Source organism: Equus quagga, chromosome 3 (genome assembly GCF_021613505.1).
Source record: "Equus quagga isolate Etosha38 chromosome 3, UCLA_HA_Equagga_1.0, whole genome shotgun sequence".
In the NCBI taxonomy this organism is placed as follows: Eukaryota; Metazoa; Chordata; class Mammalia; order Perissodactyla; family Equidae; genus Equus; species Equus quagga.
In genome coordinates this window covers 14,980,120-15,004,189 of record NC_060269.1, presented here as the reverse complement: position 1 = coordinate 15,004,189, position 24,070 = coordinate 14,980,120, and the positions used below count along the sequence as shown (strand labels likewise).

Here is a 24,070-nt window from a genome sequence, read left to right as displayed (position 1 = left end):
TTCTAAAAGGTCAGTATCATTACAATACTCCTGCTATAGATGAAGAAACTTAGGAGAGGGTAAATAATTTGCCCGAAGTCACCAGTTAGTGGTACAACTCTTCTGTAACCTAGGATTTTGAATATTTTCATTATTGCTGTTACCGTACTCATCATGATGAAATTCTATCATGATAAAAATAATAAATGAGTTGCATATGAGGTGTTCTTCAGGATTCTAACTGAAATAGACAGATGTAGACAAAAATATTTAGAACTTACATGAAATACTATCAGTATTGAAACTAATTATTTAAAAAATGAAATCTGCTAAAATCTTTCAAACATAAAAACAAAGTCTGCTTTTGTGAAATTCTATTAATTCATTAATTCAACAAATATTATTAAGTGTCTAATATGAACTAGGTATTACACTAGGTACTATGACAGATATAAATGTTCATTTCAGAAATTATACCCTAGTATCAGTATAATCACCAAATTGCCTTGACTACCATTTAAGCAAAATCCAAAATATGGAAAGATGGGCAAATGTACTCCAAAAATTAATTTTGAATTTGGTACACAGTTTTCTATGTTATTTTTCCAAAACACTATTATTAGAAATTCACCAACTTGTTCATCTGAAACAGAATGTCCATTCAAGTCTGAGGAAGGGCTTGTTCGGTCACAAGGAAGATTATCATCAGAGACATCAGTATTATAGCCACTGCCGGTTGGAGAATCAGAAGAATTATTGGATGTCAGCACTCCACCCCTTTCTGTGACATTAGCTTTACCCATAATTCCAAAAGTATTATATAAAACAGCACCAGACTGTCTTCCTCCTATAAAAATGAAGGAATTTATTTATTAAAAATAGTGGGTGTCTCAATGCTGTACTCTACAATATCCATAAAGACAAAAAAAAAAAAGAAAAATTTCATGAAGATTTTTTTTCCTTACCAAAACTTTGTCCTTATCTATAGAAGTGATTAAGACTGGATTATCAGGTAAGGAATTATATACAACTACTATTATATAGGACTAAACCAAAAATCTTATACACAATTCAGGCTTCCTGTTAATATATTACTCAATAATGTAAAAGAAAACAAATATAACTGTAAGTCGGTCTGTGTCACTGAAGAAAGGATTCACAGTATTTTCATCTTATACGACAATGCTCTACTAATCAAAGATCCAGTTTCCAAAGGTGCAAACTTTCAAAATCTGGGTAGCTTTGTATTTTATTTGGGAATTTTTTCCGAACCACAGATTGTTTTGTTCAGACATTGAGGTTTTATACACCTAGATGCTCTGCTAGTTTTGAATCACACAATGGAAGGAAAGTTCCACTTATGCACTTAGGATGGAGCACCTCTGATAAGTAACCCTAGGTACCACACTTTTTGATTGAATATGCAGATTCAGGTTATTGAAAGTCATGACTGTTCAAAACATTTCAGTAATATGGGGCCAACATGTTCCCCACTTAAGCAGAATTCAAAAAAAAAAGAAAAAAGAAAAAGCTCACCTTTTATGGTTAAATTCTCAAGTCCACATTCAAACATTATCCAACCCCATTTTTCTTGGCTGGGACCTATTCGAGTTACATCTGGAACAGCTTGCTGATCGGTTTCATCCACAAAAGTAAACTCATCCAATTCTTCAAGAGTAAATAAAACTTTGGATTTCTCAAAGGGAATAGCAGTGATGGCACAGGTACCAATGTCTATTATCAACAGAGAACAAAATGGCCATTTCTAAACACAGAGGTTTGTATTTATTTTTTCAAACAATGTAAACATTTGGCACACTGGTTGTCTTGAAAAGATATCTTAGTATTCTGCCAAAGAGAAAAATAAGCAAATGAGCTAACCAATTTCTAAAATAATGCTGCCTAATGTCATACTACTTAAAATGCGCTAGACTCATGTTAAAATAAGAGGGAAAAAAGATGATGCCATAATTAACAAATAATTGCTCAGAGGCTGAATGAACTCATTTCTGAAAGATTATAGGGTACTCTAAAATTAAGAAGCTCCTTAATAATTCAGCTTCATAGTAAACTATTTTTAAACACTGTCTCATCATTTTACAAAATGAAAAATTATTTTAATTAATTATTCAGCCTTAGGAAAAACATTTTCTAGGAAAATTACTACTTTTACTAAAAGATTGCTTGATGCTAACATATTTTATATAAGTACAATTCATCATAGTTATTGCCTCATTCCACTGCTTACAATATGCAATATGGAAACTAACATCCTGAGTGTCTGACAGAGGTTTTTATTTCATCTTACTTTTTTTCACTTTTTTCTGATTACAGCTAATGAATACAGAAAAGCAAAATGAAGATTTAAAAAATATATACAAATTTACCACCCAGAAGTAATTTGTTTAGATTTGAAGTAAGTTTCCTTCTGGCTTTTCAGAGGTCATTTTACAAACCCAGCTTTGATTCCCACTTTCTACGTAACAGCAAACCATGATAATTTCCTCAGGTCAATAAAAATTCTTCAAGGATACTATTTTAATAGCGATATAATATGCCATCATATGAAGACACTATACTTTGCATTTATGATTAGAAAGTCTTCCCTGATCAGAGAGTAAATATTCACTTACATTTTTCTATAATTTTCTCATTATTTAATATTTTTCTATTTGTCTTTAACTCCATGAACTTATTCTGATGTATGATTTACGGTGAAGATTTAACTGGAATTTTACTTAAGCTTTTTTATTAGGTAGGACACAGATCAAAGTTCTAAAAAGTATGAAAGGGTATACAATGAAAAACCTCCAGCATCACACCCATACGTCCATTCCCCTCCCATATGTAACAAATGCCGTTAGATTATTGAGTATCCTTTCACAGATATCTTATGTACATAGAAGCAAAGACATTTACGTTTCCCTTTTTTTCCTGCATTTTTACACAACGTCCACCTTGGACTTTCAATGGGAGTTTTTTTATTGATGAGTTTTTTCTGGATAACGCACCTTTCGAAATTATATTTAGTTACTACTACTGGTCTGTAGACATCCAAGCGCAAACTGGTTACCAGTGCAAATTACAGAGCTGAAAAAAGTCTTTTTATACTCAAGCTACGGTATTTCGTCCCAGGCTTTAGGACTACAGATTCAGGCTGTCATGAAAAGTCTCTTTATCTGGAATCCTCAGGTCAAAAGCTTTCGCCTCAAACACAAGGATGGTGAAAATTAGCCTTGAGAAAGCCACAGCATTTACACAGACCCAGAATACAGACAGAAATCATGGAAGCTTCAGAGCCCACAGAATACAGTGAGCAAATTCAAGCAAATCATTTGTTCATTCACGATTGGTCACCTGTCCCATGAGGGTACTTTAGCACAGCAATCATATAACAAACTCAATTTTTCCTGGATTGACTCTCTGACAATCTGAGATCATTTAATCCTCAAAATGAGCATATGTACTGAATTGAGTCAAAAATACTGAAATGGTATATAACGTCTCTGGTTTTCTCTTTTACCTCATGAGGTAGCCATGATCTATCACTCTTATGCTATATTTTACAGACTTGACTATCTGCTTTTGATATTACAATTAATTCTTTTTAATAAAGTTGTGCCAACAGAAAGATTTTGAAAAGTAAGAAAAACTATAAAGATCATACCCTCTCTGTTCTATAAAGAGCAAAATACTATGAAGAAAACAGATGGGAGACAGAAGCAGTTCCTAATTTGGGGCCATACCACTAACTTTCCTACTAAAGTTTACCTTCCATTCTGCCTAGAACGTGAGTAATGAAGTTAAATACCATGTGTTCAATATATGCAGAAATACTTTTCTCTTCCTTATACTCAAATTGAGCAATATTCAAAGGGAAAAAAAATGTTTCCTTTTGCAAAATCATCTTAAATTTATACATGTCAAAGAAAAAAATATTTCTTGTAGAATCCTACCTGTTGTATCAAGACCCCTGAGTTGCCCATGAACTCGATGGATATTTAACTTGGCCGCAATTTCTTTGCCTTTTTCTGCTCCAGCATTTGATCGGAGGGATCCAGATGACTGGGGCTGCATCTTAGTTGCATGGACATACCTATCCAAATTTGATGTTCTCCCAGCTTCTGCATTATTTGAAATCTCTTCAACCACACCTCTGTGGAAAAGGGAAGAAAAAGGGTATGATGGTTAAAATTTAAATAATATAGTTCAGTAAAAACATTTAATAAGCAGGTTTAAAAAAAACAAAAAACCATTCCACTGGTTTAATTAAACCAATGTTAATAATAAATTTGTCAGTATTTACAGAAAAATAATATGAATAAAAACAATACAAACTTTTAAAAACCTACTTTGCTAATCTACAAAGTGAGATTTGAAATTACAATACCAGTTTTGAGTTTTAACATTAGAATTTTCAGAAATGTATTAAAAAGATGATTAAGGCTTATTTTTTCATACAGCAAGATAATCATGGCTCAAATTAATAAAATCTTTCTTACCTGTTCATACGAACTTGTGTAGCAATTCTGTCAAAACACAATGCTACCAGGGAAACATGAGTCACACTTCTACCAGGAGCCGTACTTGGAGATTCTTCCACTGAGGCTTGCAACAAACATAAGTTTACCTAAGACACAAAATGTCATAAATTTCAGAGGTGAAAAGTGAAAAGTTATGACTTAAACATAAGATATACAGGAAAATGAAAAACCACTGTTAGAAATGACATACCTACATGCCTGAGAGTGATGAAGACAAAGCTCATAAACACAGACTCTCATAATTAATCACAAGTAAATTCTTACTGGATAGATGTGGAAAATGTTAGTAAATATTACCCAATATTCTGCTTAAGTAAACTATTTACATTAATTCTTACATTACATCATCAAGGGAATAAAATATTTTTGATATTATAATCTATCCTACCACCGTTCGGTTTAGTAAATACAAAGGTTAAAAACTACCAAAATATTCTCCTTTTTCAGAAAAATTTGTAAATACTAAATTGTTACCTTTGGTATGCTAACATTAGCCTGAAGCCCTTTAATTGTTACATTGTCTTGCTTCATTACAAGACTTGTTTGTGCGTGTCCTTGGTTAGTCGTTCCTATAGCAGGGTGCTCAGTTTTTGTTCCTCTAACATCTTGTTTGGAAGATAACTAAAAAGAATGAAGGTAGAATTATTATTTCACAGACCTTTCATAATTTCCATATCACCCACAACAGCAACTTGCTTATTCATTATGGTCCTTTACGTCCACCTATGTGCCAGCTGCCATCTAGTTTAGCACCCTCAGTCTGATATCCAAACCCTAGAAAAGCTAGGAAACAGACTGGCAGCTTCAGGGTCGACAGAAGTGATACATAACAAAGTGAAATCGGCCTATAGAGAAACAGACAGAAAACATGGTAATAATAAGAATAATAGGTATTTTTTCAGGATCACTAAGTTTTACTTACTTGAGGACGGATTTGGTTTCTGATAACTGGTTCTCTGTTGTGTGGGAATATTTTCAACTTTCTTTTGATTTGTACTCCATCACCCTAACTATCTATCACATGAAATGCCAATATATTCTGAATAGCTAGATCACTAAAAATAATCAGCCTCACTTTCACCTTGCCTCTGGTCCCTAGTCCAAACATAACCCAGGTAACTTTGAAAGTCAAACGGAGAATCATCAGAGGAGCAGCAGCATATGACTGCTAAGACACTGGCCTGGTGGCTGGGACCACAGCATAAGTGGAATATCACACACCAGGAGGCAGTAACTTGATTCACTGAGGTGAACAAAACTAATCTCAAAAATATCAAGAGACAAGTTATCGAATCATAGAGGAAAATCAAAATAATATGTAGCTTTGCTCTCTTACAAAATCAATGTACCAGTCCTAAGAAACACTCATTCACTTAGGACCAAAGCTCTTTAGGAAAGGCTTGGAATTAAGCTCCTTCTGAAATAAAACAAAAAGCCACATTTTAGTTAATATTTTACTACTATTTAATCCATAGTATAGTGATATATGCTATCTCTTACGGAGCCAATGACACATAAAGACTAGAAGTGTTCATGTATTCCAACTTGTACACCTAATAAAATTTTAATACATTCAAGGGGCCAGCCCTGTGGCATAGTGATTAAGTTTAGCACGTTCCACTTCAGCAGCCCAGGTTCATGGGTTCGGATCCCAGGCACAGACCTACACCACTTGCCAGCCATGCTCTGGTGGCTACCTACATATAAAGTAGAGGAAAACTGGCACAGATGTTAGCTCAGGGCTAATCTTCCTCAGAAAAAAAAAGTCCTAATACATTCAAATTTTTTTCAAGCTTGGATATTATGTACACATGAAGAATACTCAGTTTGCCATACTCTTTGAAAAGAAAGTTCTTACATTTTCTGAGAAAGTAGTCTTGCTATTTTGGACAGCCTCCCTGAGGACTTTGGCATGAAGATCATCTACAATGGCAGCTGGGTGTTGGGTACTAGCACAATGAACCATTGCTTCAATATATCTGAGGGAAGAAAAACAGTACATAAAAAACTTAAACATCACTTAATATTATGATCTAGTTTATCTAAACTGTTCCATTATGTTCCATTCTAAATTTTACTCCCGTTAGTTTTCTCTCCCTAGATAGACAATAAGCTCCTTGCAGGACAGAGAAACTATTATTTCCTCTTTACCCCTTTATTAATTAGATAATAGTAAGAATATCAAACCTAATAATTAGTTCCTGGGTATTTGATCATTTTACGGTCATCAGCCCAAAAGCAAAAAGTGGAAAATATAATGCATTATAATATTGCAATAAAATTACTTAGGCTGAAAAAGTAACAAATGATAACTAAATGAAACAAAGAAAGACCTAAACGTATTTTCATTTTTGTTCAATCAAAATAGCCATCATTAACATTGTTCTTTACAGAAAGATATTACATACCCTAATGATATGACATACATTTATCATTTTATAAAATAACTGTTAAGTTTTCAGACAAAATTAATACCTGTCTAAAGCTTCAGCCACCAGGGGAGTGAGGACAATATCAACAGTTCCTTTTACTTCAACTATGGCTGTTGTCCTGGTCTGAGAGACTGGTTGATCCAGGGTCCACTCTTCTGTTAATGTTTCATCATCTGTGTTATCAACAGCCTTCTTTTCCAGAGGAGTATATGGTGTACTGTACAATTTAACAAGCAAAGAATATATTAAAAAGATTATGAAAAAGGACAGAAGTTGGAGCTTCCTTAAGATGAGTGACCACTTAAACCTACATTTATTTCATGGAATTAGACTAGATATTTTATGTCTCAAATACTTTTCCAAGACAGGACAAATAAGGTACTAAAAGGCAAATTCATCAAAAATGGTTAATACATCAAATGAGAAAAAAAATTTTGATATATTTACTTGATGGGGCTTTTCCAAAATATGAAAACTACAATACTGAATTCTTGTTAGTTTCTGATTTTGATATGCCAAGTTATGGCTTGTATGGTATATCTAACAGAAATGCTACTGATTGCTTATTAACATAGGCAAAGCCATGACAGACAACATAGTTGAATTATTTGGAGTAATTTATTCATAAAATAAAGTCTCTAGTGAAGTAAAGAACTGCTATTCCTCAGAATAAATTCTACATATCTCATAAGCAGGAAAGACTGACTTTAAACTTCAAAATTATGTAATTTTTACTTACTTTGAAGTCGATCCTGAAAATTGCATTCCTCTGTCTAGTAAAGAATTAGCTGTGAGCCCCTGTTTGATAACCTGGAATAATATAAAATACCACTTATAGTCTAGAATTTTAATACTAATTATTCTCTAATTTTATGCTATCAATCAATATTTGTGAATATACAGATTACCTTGTTAATATGATTTTGATATACGACATACTTGACAAACTGAGAAAATATTCAATTGGTAATTTCAGTTTCTGTTTATTCAGACAAATGACAGGGCAGCACTATGAGAATTCACCAAAGAGAGTAAAAGACTACACACCGAAAGCTCAAAGGCATGTGCTTCAAATGTCTTTTCGCCAGCGTTCCTCCTTAAATTGAGCTTTACTTAGCTAATTTTACAGATTTCTCCTAGTACAATCAACTTTAAGTGGGGAAGAATCAACTATAGGAAAAGCTAGATTGTATCTTAAATCCATGAAACATAACAAATAAAATAAATAATACACTTGAATGTTCAAACTGAACACTTAAATGCCAGCCAGGTGTTCAGATTTAATGGAGAAAATAACTTTCTTATTTCCTATATTCTATTTCTGAAGTTGTCTAAATATATGAATTCCTTGACTTATTTTCTCCAGACATTTGACTGCCTGATAAACTAGAAAGATTTATTGAAAATACTAAAATAATTCTAACTTTTGCACAGCAAGTACCATATAGTTTTATACTGGAAAATTCATACACCAACATATTTTCACTTGGAATAAAGAGAATATTTTGAAATCTTAGCGTGAGCAATTTACCTTGGGCAAGATTAAGAAATGGGCACAACCTTAAAATCAAAACTTAGTAACTGTCACTAATGTTTCTTCTTCCTTCAGTATATAATCACTCAAAAGCATATTTCTATGTAGGGAGATTCAATTCCACTGATCATATTTCCATCATTACTTAAGTCTAAGCCCAGTATCTCTTGCACAGACTGCTGCAACAGCCTCCTAAGTGATCATCCCACTTCCTCTCTTGCTTAATGACAATTCAATTCCACTTAAGTAGCCAAAGTACATGAGATCACATCACATTTCCTTAAAGTTCTCACAAGTTTCCCAACGAAATTAAAATAAAATTCTAACTACTGATACCCTGGTCTACAAGTCCTTACTGATCTGGCCCTTGTTTAGGTCTCTAGCCCTCATCATGAGTATGTCTCCCTGCAAACTCACTGTGTCTCATATACACTGACTTCTTTCCCATCTTAGAGCTTTAGCAAGGCTGATGTCTGTGCTCGGAATGTAGTGCCCCTGAGTCTTCCCCTCTTCAATTCCTCCTCATTCTTAAAGTTTCGGTTTAAATATTACCTCCTCAGACATACCTTCCACGTCAATACAATCTAGGGTAGCCCACCCCACCCTATTCTCTATCCTGGCATCCTTTGATTATCTTCATAAGACTCTTCTCAATTCTTACCTGTTTATCTACTAACTGGTTGTCTCTCACCCCTACACTATAAGCCCCATGCCCATTTCCCTCATCAGTGTACATCAAATACCCGGCACATAGTAGTATATAATAAATACCCGACTTAAGAGTGAATAAATTAACATTTAGACACCTTAAATAAGTATATATGTATAGGTAAGTATATACCACATACGATTCCTCAACATTGTTAATCAGTTGGATAAGATTTTGTATGCTTAGTTTTGGTTTTTAAAATCATAAAAATTTCTCTTATAAATTTATAATTTTATAAAAATAGTTTTCATATTGGCTATTATTACTAAATTTATTTTGACATATTTGCAGCTTCCCTCAAAAAGCTATTTATAGAATACATTACAGAAAATGGACAATAACCAATTCATACTAAATTGTAAGATCTCAAATATCAATTGAGTGGAATTGGATTTGCATAGAAGCAGTTATGGATTAGTAGAAAGCATACCAACTATTAAAAACAATTACAAAATTTCATTTTTAACACACAGAAAATATGAATTCATAGAAACTTGACCCTAATCATAGAGTATAATGTAAATAGAGATCATATGTTAACTGATTAACATCATGACAATCAAATCTGAAACTATTCCTCAATTTGTTATGCTTAAATTTATAATACCCACCAATAACCCTGAGACCTACTGTCATACATGAAGCCATGACTTCAGAAATTCCTTCTTTCAGAAAGGTAGCTAAAATGACAGAATAATTTTAAAAACAGCATCTTAAAAATCTATTTTTCTAAGTAAATATATCAGTGGAAACTACCAATTTGATTTATACCTTAAAAGTTGGAACAGAAAGGTGTTCAAATGAGGATGAACTTTCTTCACTGGTTGGTGTATCCAGATCGAGGGGACGATGCAATGAGGACTTTGAGGTTCTTTTGTTGGTTGGGTGCTTCACTGACCAATTAATTACCTGGAACTGAGTAAGGTAAGTCTGATAACAACTCATCACAGGTTGTTGAGAAGTAATCTGTTCGCTCTCTACCGTTTTCTCACTTTCTACAATATACAGATGTTCTATAACTTCATCTTCTCCACCTAATGCAGAAACAAACGAAGCCTGGGAAGGATGAGTTTTGAATGGCAGAGTTCGGGGATCCTGAACGCTTTCTCCATGGCCAGTAAGTGGTCCTTCTACACTGTGATATATGGAACCCCTACTGTAGTCAATCTGCTGGGTTTGTTTTTTCTTCTTTTTTCTACCTGGATAAGTTCCAGGGCCTTCATCACTGCTAATGGGCTCAAATTCTTCAGCTGCAGAAAAGTAGGCTTCGCTATCAGCCATTGACATGCTGGAATCCATTGATCGATATTGGTGAAATGAGTTAGAGTCTGCTGATGGTGTGTATGGGAATGAACCAAAGCTTCTCCTCTGCTTTGGTGAGTCTAGCACATTCTCATCACTTCGGGAGACATCGCTACTAAACTGGACTCCAACTGTGACAGGCTGCTTGTCCCCATAAAAAGCAGCAGTGAGGCTCTTGGTGCTTCCAAGCCGGGTGGAACAAACAGAGGCTTGTCGTTTCAAAGGAGATCTCAGAGGGGACTGGCCGACTGACTTATCCTGAGTATTAGGAGACACAGGGCTGTTTCCTGAAATTTCTGTGGGAATACTAAAACAGAAAGCAGAGCTATTACCATTTACTGTACATCATATAATTTACTCTAAGTATAACCAGAAGTACTTATAAAATCCTTTTAGCAATTTTAATCATTTATTTTATAAATAAAGGAAAATCTAAAATTTTACAATAAAACATCCATAGAGTAGTAAAACAGCACAATGTATTCAGACTCCATATAGTTCCAAAAAAAAAAAATTGAAGCAGCTTAACACACAATAAAAACTTAAAGAAACCCACAGTATAATCTTCTATCCATAATCCATGAACACTAATGCATTTATAAGGTTTTTTTTCTTCCCACATCCTCTAAAAGCTTATCCAAAAAAATATACCAGGGGCCTTTGATTAAATGAGAGGGATTGAAGGAGAGGAAGAAGTGATAGATAATCCTAGTATTTCTGACTTTGATAATGGATGCAGTAGTGCCATCTACTGAGGGGGAACAAGTTGAGCACGATAGGCACAAGGTCATTTTTCATATGTTACGTTTGAGGTCTCCACGAAACATCCAAGTAGAAATATCAAGAAGGTAGCTTGGCTGACGGGGACAAAGGTTTTGGCTGGAGTTTTACATTTAGAAGACATTAACTACAGATCATGACTGAAGCACATACTTATTGAGACTGTCTAGGGAAACAGTATAGAATGAGTGGAGAAAATGGTACAGAAGAGAGTCCTAAGGGATAACAACATTTAACAAATGGCAGGCTGTAAGAGGAAGAAAAGGAAGAAAGGGAGGAAAAAATGAAGGACATGGAAACAGAGACTGAGAAGGAAGAGCCAAGGAGGTGGAAGGAAAATCTGAAATGTGCTATCAAGTCAAGAGGAAAGTGTGTTTCAAGAAATGAGTGGCCAACTAGTAAAGGGCCAAGAGGAGGACCAAAAAATATTCACCAGACTGGAAGGACAATATCCAAATGCTAACAATGGTTCACTGTGAGTAGTGAGATAAGAAATATTTATTTTCATTATACGTTTTTGTATTTCCTAATATCTGGAAATGAATATACGTATATTACTTTTATAATCAGAAAACAGCAAATGGACATTTAAAAATACACTCAGGAGGAAAAAAATTTTCTACAGTGGGTGAGTTGAGAGGAAAGAAATTTTTCTTGCCATAATGTTAAGCAATCATAATCCTATTATGATCAAGTTTCTAAGTCTGATTGAATACTGACCTTGCTTGGCCATCATCTCTCTTCGTACCACGCAAGAATTCTTTTTGAACCAAATGGTCATCGGCAATAGAAGAGGGACTTTCCTTTTCACCAGCCAGTAAAGGCTGTGCAGCACTAGAACTACTAGTCTCTTCTGAGGAAGACGATGAGCTATGAGATCGTAGTGGTACTTGAAGACTAAGGTGCTGAGTTTTTCTCTCTACTTCTATTCCCACTGATTTGTTTTCCCATTCTTTCCTCTTCATCCCATTCACATTACCTAAACAAACAAAAAAGTAGGTTTTGTGGGAACATAATAATTTCAAAAGCAATTTATGAAAACTATGACAACTTAATTCCCTGTTTTTAAGTATAATCATTTTTAAAAAGCATGATATCTAATTTCACATAGCAATATGCTAAACACCATAGAAATATATCCCATTAAGTAGGGATCCAGAGTTCACAGACAGTGGATTTTTTGGGTGTTTTTTAACCTTTTATTTGAAAAATTCCAAACTTATAGAAGACTTTCAAGAGTACTACAAAGAAACCATAGATCTTTTACTCAGAATTACCTATTTTAGCACAGAAACATTTTGTCCCATTTGCTCTATTTATATATAATAGACATAATAGTTTTTGAACCATCTGAGAGTAATTTGCAGACACTGTGGCCTTTTACCCTAGATACTTAAATGTTTATTTCCTGAGAATAATACATAATCACTGAATAGTTATCAACTCCATAAATTTAGTATTTATACAACTCTCTTATCTAATCTACCACGTGCTTTCCAATTTTCTCAGTTGACCCAATAATGTCCTTTAAAACACTCTCCCTCCCTCCAGTAGAGGATCCAACCTAGGATTATATATTATTGCATTTGGTTGTCATGTCTTCTTTAACCTGGAACATTTCCTCAGCCTTTTATAATAGCCCTGTGATGTTATGTAATTGGGGGGGGGGGGGGGGGGATAAAAGGAGAGTTCTATAGCTGCTCAGATCCAAAAAATAACTCTTGCTCAACTTCCCCTCTCCTCCAGCCATCCCTGTGGTACCCAAGAAGAGGAAACTGCTAACAGGAGAAAACATCTCCCCAAGCAGAATCTAGTCCTAGATGGAATTTAAGGGATAAGACTTAAGAACTTACAATATAAGTAATATTATTTGCTTCTACTACCGTAAATGTAAAAATCAGAACAAAAGTCAAAAGAAAACTGGGGTCAAAAATAATAGATTCACATCTAAATGATAGGAAACCAGTGTTCACTGACCTTCCCAGGAAATCTTTAGTTCTACCAATATGTCCTCCTTGATTCTATCCTGACACATCTATACATCTATATTTGGCTTCTGAAAGACTCAACAATCAGAAAGTCAGACACTTAGTAGGGGCTAACCCCAATCTTCTATGGACCAGAAACTTATGGTAATTTACCAAGTACAACTCGCTCTTGAGAGAATCACTAGGAGGTATAGACATTCCCTGTTACACATTCTAAGAATTATGATGAGCTTGCTCACTGTTAGAGAATGTGTTGTTTTTCCCCTTTTACACCATGTGTAAATTCTGTGTAGATTTTCTTCCTTGTGTTTGTGATGGTTACATTTTGATCTGCATATCAGAAAATCACGCCAAGTCTTTACAACTAGCATGAGCTGCAGAACGGTGGAGAGACCACTCAAGGGGCTTCCATGGCCCTGATTCTAGTTTCTGCTCAGCCATCTACTTGGCTGCATGGCTTCACGCAACTCAGTCTCAGGGATGAGCCTTGGTTTCTTCACTATAAATAGGGATAATACAAAACTCAAGCGGTAGCTTGCGGACAAAATGAGAAAACCTTTAAAAACCACATTCAAATGTAAAAAAGTAATATAAGAAGACAGCTAAGTTAAATTTTATTTAGCATCTTTCTTATCCTTTAACTGTCAGGAAGTTTCAGCGTTTGGTGATTTTTATAAGATAATCCGCTCTTATTCTAGCAAACATGCTGAAGTCAACCTTAACACAACATGCACACACGTATTAATATTCAGTGAAAAAATCATTTAAACAGGAATTTGGCATATGTAGTCCAGCTCTTTCCTCTAAGAGCTCCTGATACTTGGGAAATAAATCCAATAAAATCTTAAAGTATTTCTTTCCTATCTTTGTCTACTGATAAAAGGCAGCACTAAGTTAAGGTTTTTGAATGGATCAAGGGAAAAAGTCTAAATATTGGTGAAATATTAAGACTTTTCTACATTTTGTTTCTTGATAGCATGACAACTTAAGCAGTAAATACTGAATTTAATTGTAGGAACATACAACTAAGAAACCCAAAGGGAAATCCATTTCTGAAGTCTTTAGAGAAAAGACACTAGATAAATCTAAATCAAATACACTTAAAGCCATCATTCACTGCTCACACTAAACTCACGTATTTGCAAAGTTATCCTCTAGGCTTTAAGGAGAGATCACAATTCTCTCCTTGACATGTTCAATTTTAGTGATAAGGAGAATATTTTACAAAAATATTTGATAACATGGGGGCAAATAGTATAAATATTACTATTGATAAGTTTTAATAAAAGTAAATTGGCAAAACAACTGTTAATTTGAAGCATAGCTATACCTAAGTATATCTCTGGAAGCTGGGTTCTAGGAAAATGATATATAAGGAAATATTTAGAATAAGCTTGGCCAGGAAAATCACCCATGTCAACAAAAGGAGATCTGAAGAGATCTGACCCACTTTTGCCTTGTGTAACAATGAAAAACTCACTAGTATTATCTGGCTTTAGTTAAATCACCTGTAAAAACAAAGGCAGATTATACTGAACCCTATCGGTAGGACTACTCAAAAATTAATGGAGTTGAACTAAGTAACACTGAACTTTTCTCAGAATGGCATAGGGATAAAGATAATAAAAGATTAGCACAAGTGACAAAATAATACATTTTATTACCGTCTACAATTTTGGGAATTTCTTTAGTAATAATCCATTCTCCAGGCTGTAGCAGAGACTGTCCATAATACATATCAGACTCTGCACTCGTGCTTGAAAATGCAGAGCTACTGGAAGGTGTCAACTCTTCAAGTTTGAAGAAATCTAGGCCAGTTACTGTGCCACCAAAGAATCTGCAGCCACCGAGACAGCCACATTTGTTCCTGCACCTCTTACTCTTCAGGGTATCGTCCGGCCACAGAAACCACAACCTGAACAGAGCCCAAAGCAAAACAAACAAAAACAACTCAGTAAGAAATGGAAAGCTTTTTGTCAGATAATTAAAGTTAATTGTTAATATTTTTAAAAGACAAGGTAAACACAAACACAAAGGTGTTTTTAATCATGTTGCCATTCTACAAACAAATACTTTCACCACGGTAAGTGAGAAATAAGTAGAAACAATAGGAGAGATACAGCATACACTAAAAAGAACACACAGCGAAAAAGCAAATATAAAAATCAGACATTTAAAAACAGCAGTAAATATTCTCAAAAGGACTAAAAATTTTAAACATTAATCTAAAAAGTGGACAAAACTATTAGTATAGATTATGCTTAACAGATAATTTACTTAAGCATTTCAAAGTCTATTCCATGGCAAATTTAATACACCAAATTATAATAAATATGGGGCCAGTAAGAAATTATTTCTCAACAAAACCAAAATAATCTACCATTCTATATTTTAGAGAAAAATATCATAATAATTTTGTAATAAGGATTCTAGATGAAGTATTAAGAATTAAGACAAGAGAAAATGTATACAAAATTCTTCAGGCTCTGTGAGTGACCCACAGACAAATCCGTAAGTACTTATTAACTCCCATCCTTTCTTAAAAACTATTATAAAATACAAATCTGGGAGATATATCTTTATTCTTTTTTTTAACCTTAAATAATAAAACCACCTAATATTAAAAGTCCATTTTTCTAAGCATTTTCACATGCATTATCTCATTCGATCTTCAGGGCGCTCACAGGAAGACAGAATAGGCACTATCACTTTCATTTTCCATTCATTCATTTATATTTCTTGAACATATCTATTACGTGCCCAGTATTGTGCTAGGCAAAACTGATACAGTCTTATACATATGAAGTTTACAGTACAGAGGCAAAGACAGGCCACAAATAAGAATATCTAATCATAAATTATAATAAGTGTTATGAAGTAAATAACAGGGTGTTGTCACAAATAAAAATGGAGAACCTTTCAAAAAGTAATATTTGAGTGAAAGATGAGATAGAATGAATATATCAAGTTAGAAGTGGAACATCAGTCTCGAGAAGACAGAAGGAAAAATATGTGAGAAATCCTTAGGATGTGGGAGAATTTGAGGTATGATTTCAATTAGATGTTATCAATTTCATATCACTTCTCTATTTTAAAGTATTAAGATTCAGTCACTCAGCAAAAGCATTTTAAAGCAACTATCAAAATAAAAGACCTTATATGTCCCATAGACCTTTTTTAGTTCATTTGTGCAGCAAAAAGCTTAGTAGAATGCATGACTTTGCTGTCATCTAGATGTGGGTTCAAATTCTGCCTGTGCCACTTAATAACTCTAGGACTTCGGACAAGTTAGTTAACATTTCCAAGCCTCAGTTTCCTCCTCTGTAAAATGATGGTCTGATATATCTAATAAGATTGTTGTGAGGATTAAATGCTATAACATATGTAAAGCACATGATGCAAAATCTGGAATACAGAAGTTGCACAAGACATGTAAGCTCCTCCATTCCCTATCTTTATATAATCCAACGCACTACACTCATGCATTGCTTAACGACAGGGATACGTTCTGAGAAATGTGTCCTAGGTGATTTGTCGTCATGCGAACATCATAGAGTGTACTTATGCAAACCTAGATAGCACAGCCTACTACACATCTAGGTTATATGGTACTAATCTCATGAGACCACCTTCATATATACGGTCCTTCATTGACTAAAATGTCATAATGCAGTGCATGACGGTAGTTCTCAAACCTTAGCTTGCATTGGAATCACCTGGAGGGCTTATTAAAATATGAAGAGCCAGGCTCCAAACTCCAGAGTTTCTAACTGAGGTCTGGGAAGACCTGATTAAGTAAATTTCCAACAAGCTCCAAGGAGATGTTGGTGCTGGTGGTTTGGGAACTATACTTTTCAGAAACACTAATCTAATGAAACTAATGGCCTATCAGTCCAGTAGCTTTTCTAGATGTATCGGAAATGAAAACTTATTTGTAAAAACTCCTGAGAATCAAATATGCACAAGGCAGCCAAAGCTGAAGGTCAATTACTTACCATGTAGGGAGAGGCAATTCATATGGGCCCTAAACATCCCTACCTGTTCTTGCTGAAGATGCCAAGAATGCAAGGCTCTGACCAGGCCATTTCTCAGGGTTCTGCTGGCAGTAAGCAACCTTCAGGGATAAGGTAATGTCTCACCCTGGGAAACAGCAGGCTTGCTTCCACTTACTAGAAAGGTAGAATCCCTAAGTTCAGTGTTCTTCTCCTGTAATGCATCCCACTGTGTACAGACATCCATCATGGGCCTTCTGTGCCACCCCCATGGGACCCAGGGATAGGACTGCCAGATTTAGCAAATAAAAATAAGTTTGTCCTATGCAATATGTGGGACACACTTAGACTAAAAAGTTATTTTCAGTTTATCTGAAATTCAAATTTAACTGAGCATCCTGTATTTTATCCACCAACCCTACCTGGAGGGCATGGGGAACTAACGCGAACACATGTGACTCTGGCAATTGCTTTTATTGTAATAAAGTCCTTTCTCTCTGACCAGGAATCTTGTGTCATCTGCCAGTACCCATGAAACTGTGGCAGGCTAACCTGTTAGCTTGTGAGTAGGATAATAGCCCAGACCCTTCACATTTCTTGACAAACCAGAGCACTGAACCAACCTAAATGAGCCACCTGGAACAACCTGAATCACGTGGGGCCACCTCCTTAGCTTCATCAGCACCCTGCTTGGCCACCTGACCTAATCAGAAACAGGCATTTTGTTCACACTAACTGGCTTCCTAAGCAATAATTAACAAAGAAACCAAAGTTTTTTAAACAATATTCTCCACACGAGTTTTCATATTCAGATTTACAAGGTGTCAGTATCTTAAATTAATTTAAAAGATTAATGTAATCTCAATAAAAATCTTATTGGAATTATTTTTTAACTAGAAAAATAGTTCTTCGGAGAAAATTAACAGATGAAAATACCCAAATATTTTGTGAAATGGAGAAATGAATATGTATTAGCTATAAACCTTTTCCTCTGTATCTGAATAGATCCTTGCAGAAAAATCTGTTTACATCCTTGGCTGGATTAACACACACATTATTAAAAAATCCAGATGGATCAGAGTTTTATGTTAACAAAAAAAAAGGAATAGAAAAAAATAAGAAAATACAGGTGCCATCTGATTACTAGCAAAAGAAATGTTTTCTTAAATTAGTACAAGAAATCACAAAGAAAAAGACTGCCATATTTGAATACATAAAAATTAGAGACTGTATATAAGATCAAAAAAATTAAAAGATGAAACAGGGGCCGGCCCAGTGCGCAGCAGTTAAGTGCACATGTTCGGCTTTGGTGGCCCAGGGTTTGCCAGTTTGGATCCTGGGTGCAGACATGGCACCACGTGGCAAGCCATGCTGTGGTAGACGTCCCACATATAAAATAGAGGAAGATGGACATGGATGTTAGCTCAGGGCCAGTCTTCCTCAGCAAAAAGAGGAGGATTGGCAGCAGATGTTAGTTCAGGGCTAACCTTCCTCAAAAGAAAAAAAAGATGAAACAACCTGCAAATATTAACAGGGATCATAAAAAGGGTGGTAATCTATAAAGAACTCTTAAGAATTGTAAGAAATACACCAAGATCCCAATAAATAAATGTGCATAGAATACCAACAGGCAATTTGCAAATGAGGAAATTAAAAAGTTGATAAATATATTTAAAAAAAGTATTAATCTTACAAACAAACAAATGCAAAATAAAACAAAGAGATACCACCTTTCCGTTATCATAAAATGCTCAAAGGGCAGCAAAAAGGCAGTGAGCAGAGACTCTCCTAAAAAGCCACTGGGAATATAAACTGAAATAATCTTTCCGGGAAGTGATTTGAGAATGCATATCAAAAGTTTCAATTTTTAACACAGACATACCCCTCTTCTAAGGAAACTATGAGGAAATACCCAGAAAGTGTGGAAAAAGATTTTACGTGGAAAAATTTTCCTCTTTTATCATGGGAAACTTAGATATAATCTACATATTTAATAGAAGGGCAATGGCTAAGTAAAGCACAATACATTTTTTTGATAGTGTATTAGTATTCGTTTAAAAGGAACTTGATAAAATTTTTGATCATGTGGGCAGACGCTTAGGATGTAAGTTTAATACAAAAACAGAATTAAAATATAAATTGGGATGATTTCAAGTATAAGAAAAATACATTAGAAATACTGGAAAGAAATACTACGAATTCAATGTTGTAGGATCATGATAATTATTTCCTTTATTTCTTAATAGCCTTCTCTATTTTTTTTTTAGAAAGATTAGCCCTGAGCTAACTGCTGCCAATCCTCTTTTTGCTGAGGAAGACTGGCCCTGAACTAACATCCACACCCATCATCTTCCTCTGCTTTATATGTGGGATGCCTACCACAGCATGGCGCATCAAGTGGTGCCATGTCTGCACCCAGGATGCCAACTGGCGAACCCCTGGCCGCAGAAGCGGAACGTGCGCACTTAGCCGCTGTGCCACCGGGCCAGCCCCTAGTCTTTTCTATTTTTAAAAAAGGCTTGTATTAACTTTATAATGGGGAAGATGGAGATGGAAAATGCCATACTGTCATTTTAAACAGAAAAAATTCAGTAAGAGGCTCTGGCAACTTTTTAAAAGGCAGATATAATCATTTCTTAAGGACCAATGAAAATAGGTCTAAGTAGTCTTAGTCTTCCCTACAGTTGTGAAGGCCTACAAAAGGAGTTTTGCAGAGTGCACAGTGATAGCAATGGTGGTTTCTAGGCATGATGAATTGGAAGTGGAGGGCTATGGTGAGAGAGAAGGGGGGTGGTGCCTTATGTTATTTGGGACCAGCAATTTAAACTTGTTTCACTGTTGACATACATAGTATGGGCTTAGAAACCCATCAAAAAATAACATTATTTCTAGCAACCACATCATCACCAGAGATGAGATATACAATGTATTTACTTAACTAACAGGCCCTGATATAGTCATTGAGGTGCACCAAGCACAATCATATTAGGTCTTTATTTAAAAGGTTCTTATTCCATTCCAAAGAGTAGAATTTCCTCCACAATAATCTAGTAATTTTCATCTGAACTTGAGACTATTACTATTCTTAAATTTCGCTTACCTCTTAGTTCTGGCATCATGAGTTTCTAAGAAATGTCTTTGTGCCTCATGTTTAGAATGATGATCAGCAGCTAATGCAATATCAACAGTAATAAGTCCTAAGTTGGCTGACCCAGCTTCAAGCCAATAGGCCCTCCGGAGCACTGCAGGCTGAAGTCCCACTCTGGAATTATTTAACTGTTCAATGTACTGTCTCACTTGAAAATCTTGAATTGCAGCACTAATTCCTTCCCCAACCGACTGATTGTGGAGATTACAGTTTGCAATCCGAATTGCACCCATCTAAAGTTGAATGAAGAAAATGAAACAAAACTGTAGTTTCCATATTTTTAACCAACTTAGCATAAACTTCAGAATAGGTAATTACTCAAAATTGCAAGAAATATAGACAGAAGAAAGGAAAAAGAAAAAAGGGGAAAGGGAAATAGAAAGATAAATGCAACAAAACAAAAACAGACTGTCAACAACAAAAACAAAAAGGATAAAAGGAAGAGAACATGAGTCCAAAGGAAAACAAGAGGAGGAGGAAAGAAAAGTTGGAAGGGTAGTAAATAATGAAATCACAGAAGCCTAACAAGACTGATTTTAAACAGTAACCCAGAAAGCAGAGGTGGCAACCTAATGTTTCAGGAGCCAGGCAGGAAATGTAAATGTATAAAACACTCAAAATGTATGCATAAAACATACAAAATGTATAAAAGGCATTCAAAACCAAATCTTTTAAAAGCATTACCAACTTACATCCCCGCCATAAAAGCAACCTACTAGTTTATATCCCTGCCATAAAACAATGTTATAATAATTCAGTTAGAGTAGGAAAGTACAGAAAGTGTGCTTAAAAAAATAACACTGGGAGAGAATATGGAGGAGTAAAAAATAGAAAGCTATATCCTAGAATTTTGTAGTATTCTGTGAGATGGCAAATTATACATGTGCATTGTATTTCAAGAAATTGAGGTTTGGTTTGGTAAAACAGAAAAAGAACTACATTGGCCAAGAAACAGATAAACGTGTACCTTTACATTTGTAGCGCAGCCATGCTCCACAATATAAACATCAGCTCCATCAACTGCTAAACGAGTCATAGTATATTTCAAATCATCTGAAGTTGGACAAGGCCCAGGAATACAACTCAACTAAAAAAGAAAAGCATTGAACATGTAATTTTCACCATCAAGTCATTATTTTGATGCTTAAATCTCCTTATTTGAGCTAACAAACAAAATTCTGGTTATATGCATATTTTAAAAAATCAGTCAGTTACATTTCACTTCTTATGATGATAAAGGAAATCATCAGCAAATGAAGTCTTTACCAATTAGAAAACTAATTATTAGTAACCACAAACCATTTGCATTCAAAGGGAAAAGTAGCAAGTCTAAATTGACAGAATATATATATATAACTTGTTATTGAAACTCAGAAAGAATAGTCAAAGAAAGCTGATAAGTAAACAATGTCATAGGTTTATAAGAACCATACAGGAGTTTAAAGTTGTAAGATTTTCTTATGAGTACTCCATATTCCATACACATACACACATGTATTAGTTTTTACATAAATATATCACACATATATATAAACCCACAAATATATCAACTGTGAATTTTATGATGATATCTAGGACAATCCACACAAATTTAATTTTGTTTTATCCCTAAAACATAGATTTGGCCATATTTAGGTTGCAAGAAAACATACACAACACCTACTTCAATGAACTTCTTGGGGAAATGGTAGCCCTGAGTAAATGACTGGCCCAGTAGCATGTCACTGCTCATGAGTGGCAGAGACAGGACTAGGATGCTGATGTCCTGCATCATAATTAGTGCTCTATACTAATATATTTCCTCCACAAAAAACAGACTTAAAGAAACCTAATCTAAAATGATAGAAACCATACCAGTGGTTGCATGGAATAGTGGCTGACCACAAAGGGACACAAAGGACTTTTCTCAGGTGATAGAAATGTTCTAGATCTTCGCTGGTGGTAATGGTTACACTGGTTTCTATAACAGTTGTCAAAACTCAAACTGTATTACTTTTTTAAAAGGGTGGATTTATTGTATATAAAAAAACTTTAATGCAATATAAAAGCTTTGAGTCTAAAAAAAAGGATAGGAGATGCCTACAAGCATGCATGAATCATTCAAAAGAAACAAACTGGCTGACATACGACTAAGGAACTAATTCCCTGGATTCTGGCAATGCATTTATAACAAGAAAAAACAATTTTATTACCAATTATACTGTCTCCTTTATTGTTGGTAAATAAGCAAGGGTTACAGATTTTTTTGGACATAAAATTAAAAGCAGGATGAATTACTTTCATTTCATAGTACATACATATACGTTCATATACAGTACTACAATAGCAAATAAATATAGTTTGTATAGCAAAAGAAAAGAAAAAGAAAGGCATATACTAGGAAGAAAAACTAAACTGTTAACAATGGTTATCTCTGTGTTGTAGAAGTAGGGTAAGTTATTTTTCTTTTTTCAAACTACCATGTTTTCCAGATTTTCTGAAATGAGCAAACTCTCCCTGAAAAAAAATGCTCCCCACCCTCAAATTCATAAGAAACAGTATTCACCGCAAAATAAAACTCTGCATTTCACTGCCACTGCCCATGGATTTAGGGATTATCACCTACTTTTTACAACCCTTTTTACTTTTTAAGGGTACTGAAATGACCCTTAGTCAAGGTAGGGCAATGTTGTGGGAAGAGCATAAAAATGGGATTCCGGAAGCTTGGCAAAGGCCCAACACTGCTAATCACATTAGGAGAACAGGTATGTTCCAGAGGGGGCTGCAAACAATGTCACATAAGGAATTTAACCTCCTTCTTGCTTCAATTTCTAAATCTTCCACATAAATATACAACCATATCCCAAAGAGTTAGTGCAGTACTGCAATAAGATATGAGTGCTAACAGTAAAATGGAACAGATAAAACTTTTATAGTATCTCCATTTATTTGTGATGTATGTTTTAATAATTACCTCATATTTTAGATACTTACAACTAATTACAACTGGCTAAGAACCTGCAAAATAATTTTATTAATTGAAAAAACTGAACTATAGTGTTTACTTGATGGCTATGTGCATTTGATTTAAAGCTGATATGCCAATCTTTCATTTTAAAAAATCCATAAATGTCCATAATACTGCTAACATATTTCTCAACATACCTTGGATTCACAGAACCGACGATCAATTCCATGCTGACATATTAGTACTGATTTTGGTCTTTCCAGTTCATACTCCCGACATACCACATGAAAAACAAATGTCTGCCCCCACTCCAAGAGACAAGCCAGCTACAAACAAGCAGTGACCGAGTGACAACATTGTTAGCATTCTCAACAAGTGTTCAGAGTTCAAAAGCTTATCAAGAATACTAAGAGAGCTTGAAAGAGCCCAAACTCTGTCTTATACCTGCTGTTATATGATGTGCTTTTTAGCCCAAAACGTGATTTTTCTACCTTGACATCATTTATAAGCTATTACTTTTCATTTCTGAATGAAAAGTATCGCCAAAGGAAAATTCATTTCAATTGAAAAGTTCAACTTCAGCAACTTCTAAAGAAAGAATTTTTCTTAAAGGTTTTATCTTTCTCCTCATAAGACTAACTGGAATTCTCTGCATAGAAAAGCACCTAAAATTCTCTACCTAATAATAAACCAAGCTTTGATGTGAAATTTGTAG

The 24,070-nt window shown here is 34.7% G+C and overlaps 1 protein-coding gene across 9 annotated transcripts in view; it reads right to left on the bottom strand.

Moving 5' to 3' along the window:
* BLTP1 (bridge-like lipid transfer protein family member 1) overlaps positions 1-24,070 on the bottom strand; it is a 192,940-nt gene that overhangs the window by 94,198 nt on the left and 74,672 nt on the right. For all 9 annotated transcript variants that reach the window (XM_046657183.1, XM_046657189.1, XM_046657187.1 and 6 more), the window contains 14 exons: positions 23,553-23,681; positions 21,376-21,495; positions 20,361-20,641; positions 14,933-15,183; positions 12,001-12,259; positions 9,970-10,807; positions 7,695-7,765; positions 6,999-7,172; positions 6,382-6,502; positions 4,998-5,144; positions 4,482-4,609; positions 3,936-4,135; positions 1,516-1,713; positions 615-826 (listed from right to left, as the gene is read on the bottom strand). In XM_046657183.1, coding sequence (XP_046513139.1) covers positions 615-826; positions 1,516-1,713; positions 3,936-4,135; positions 4,482-4,609; positions 4,998-5,144; positions 6,382-6,502; positions 6,999-7,172; positions 7,695-7,765; positions 9,970-10,807; positions 12,001-12,259; positions 14,933-15,183; positions 20,361-20,641; positions 21,376-21,495; positions 23,553-23,681 — 3,129 coding nt within the window. The remainder of the gene's footprint in view (positions 1-614; positions 827-1,515; positions 1,714-3,935; positions 4,136-4,481; positions 4,610-4,997; positions 5,145-6,381; positions 6,503-6,998; positions 7,173-7,694; positions 7,766-9,969; positions 10,808-12,000; positions 12,260-14,932; positions 15,184-20,360; positions 20,642-21,375; positions 21,496-23,552; positions 23,682-24,070) is intronic.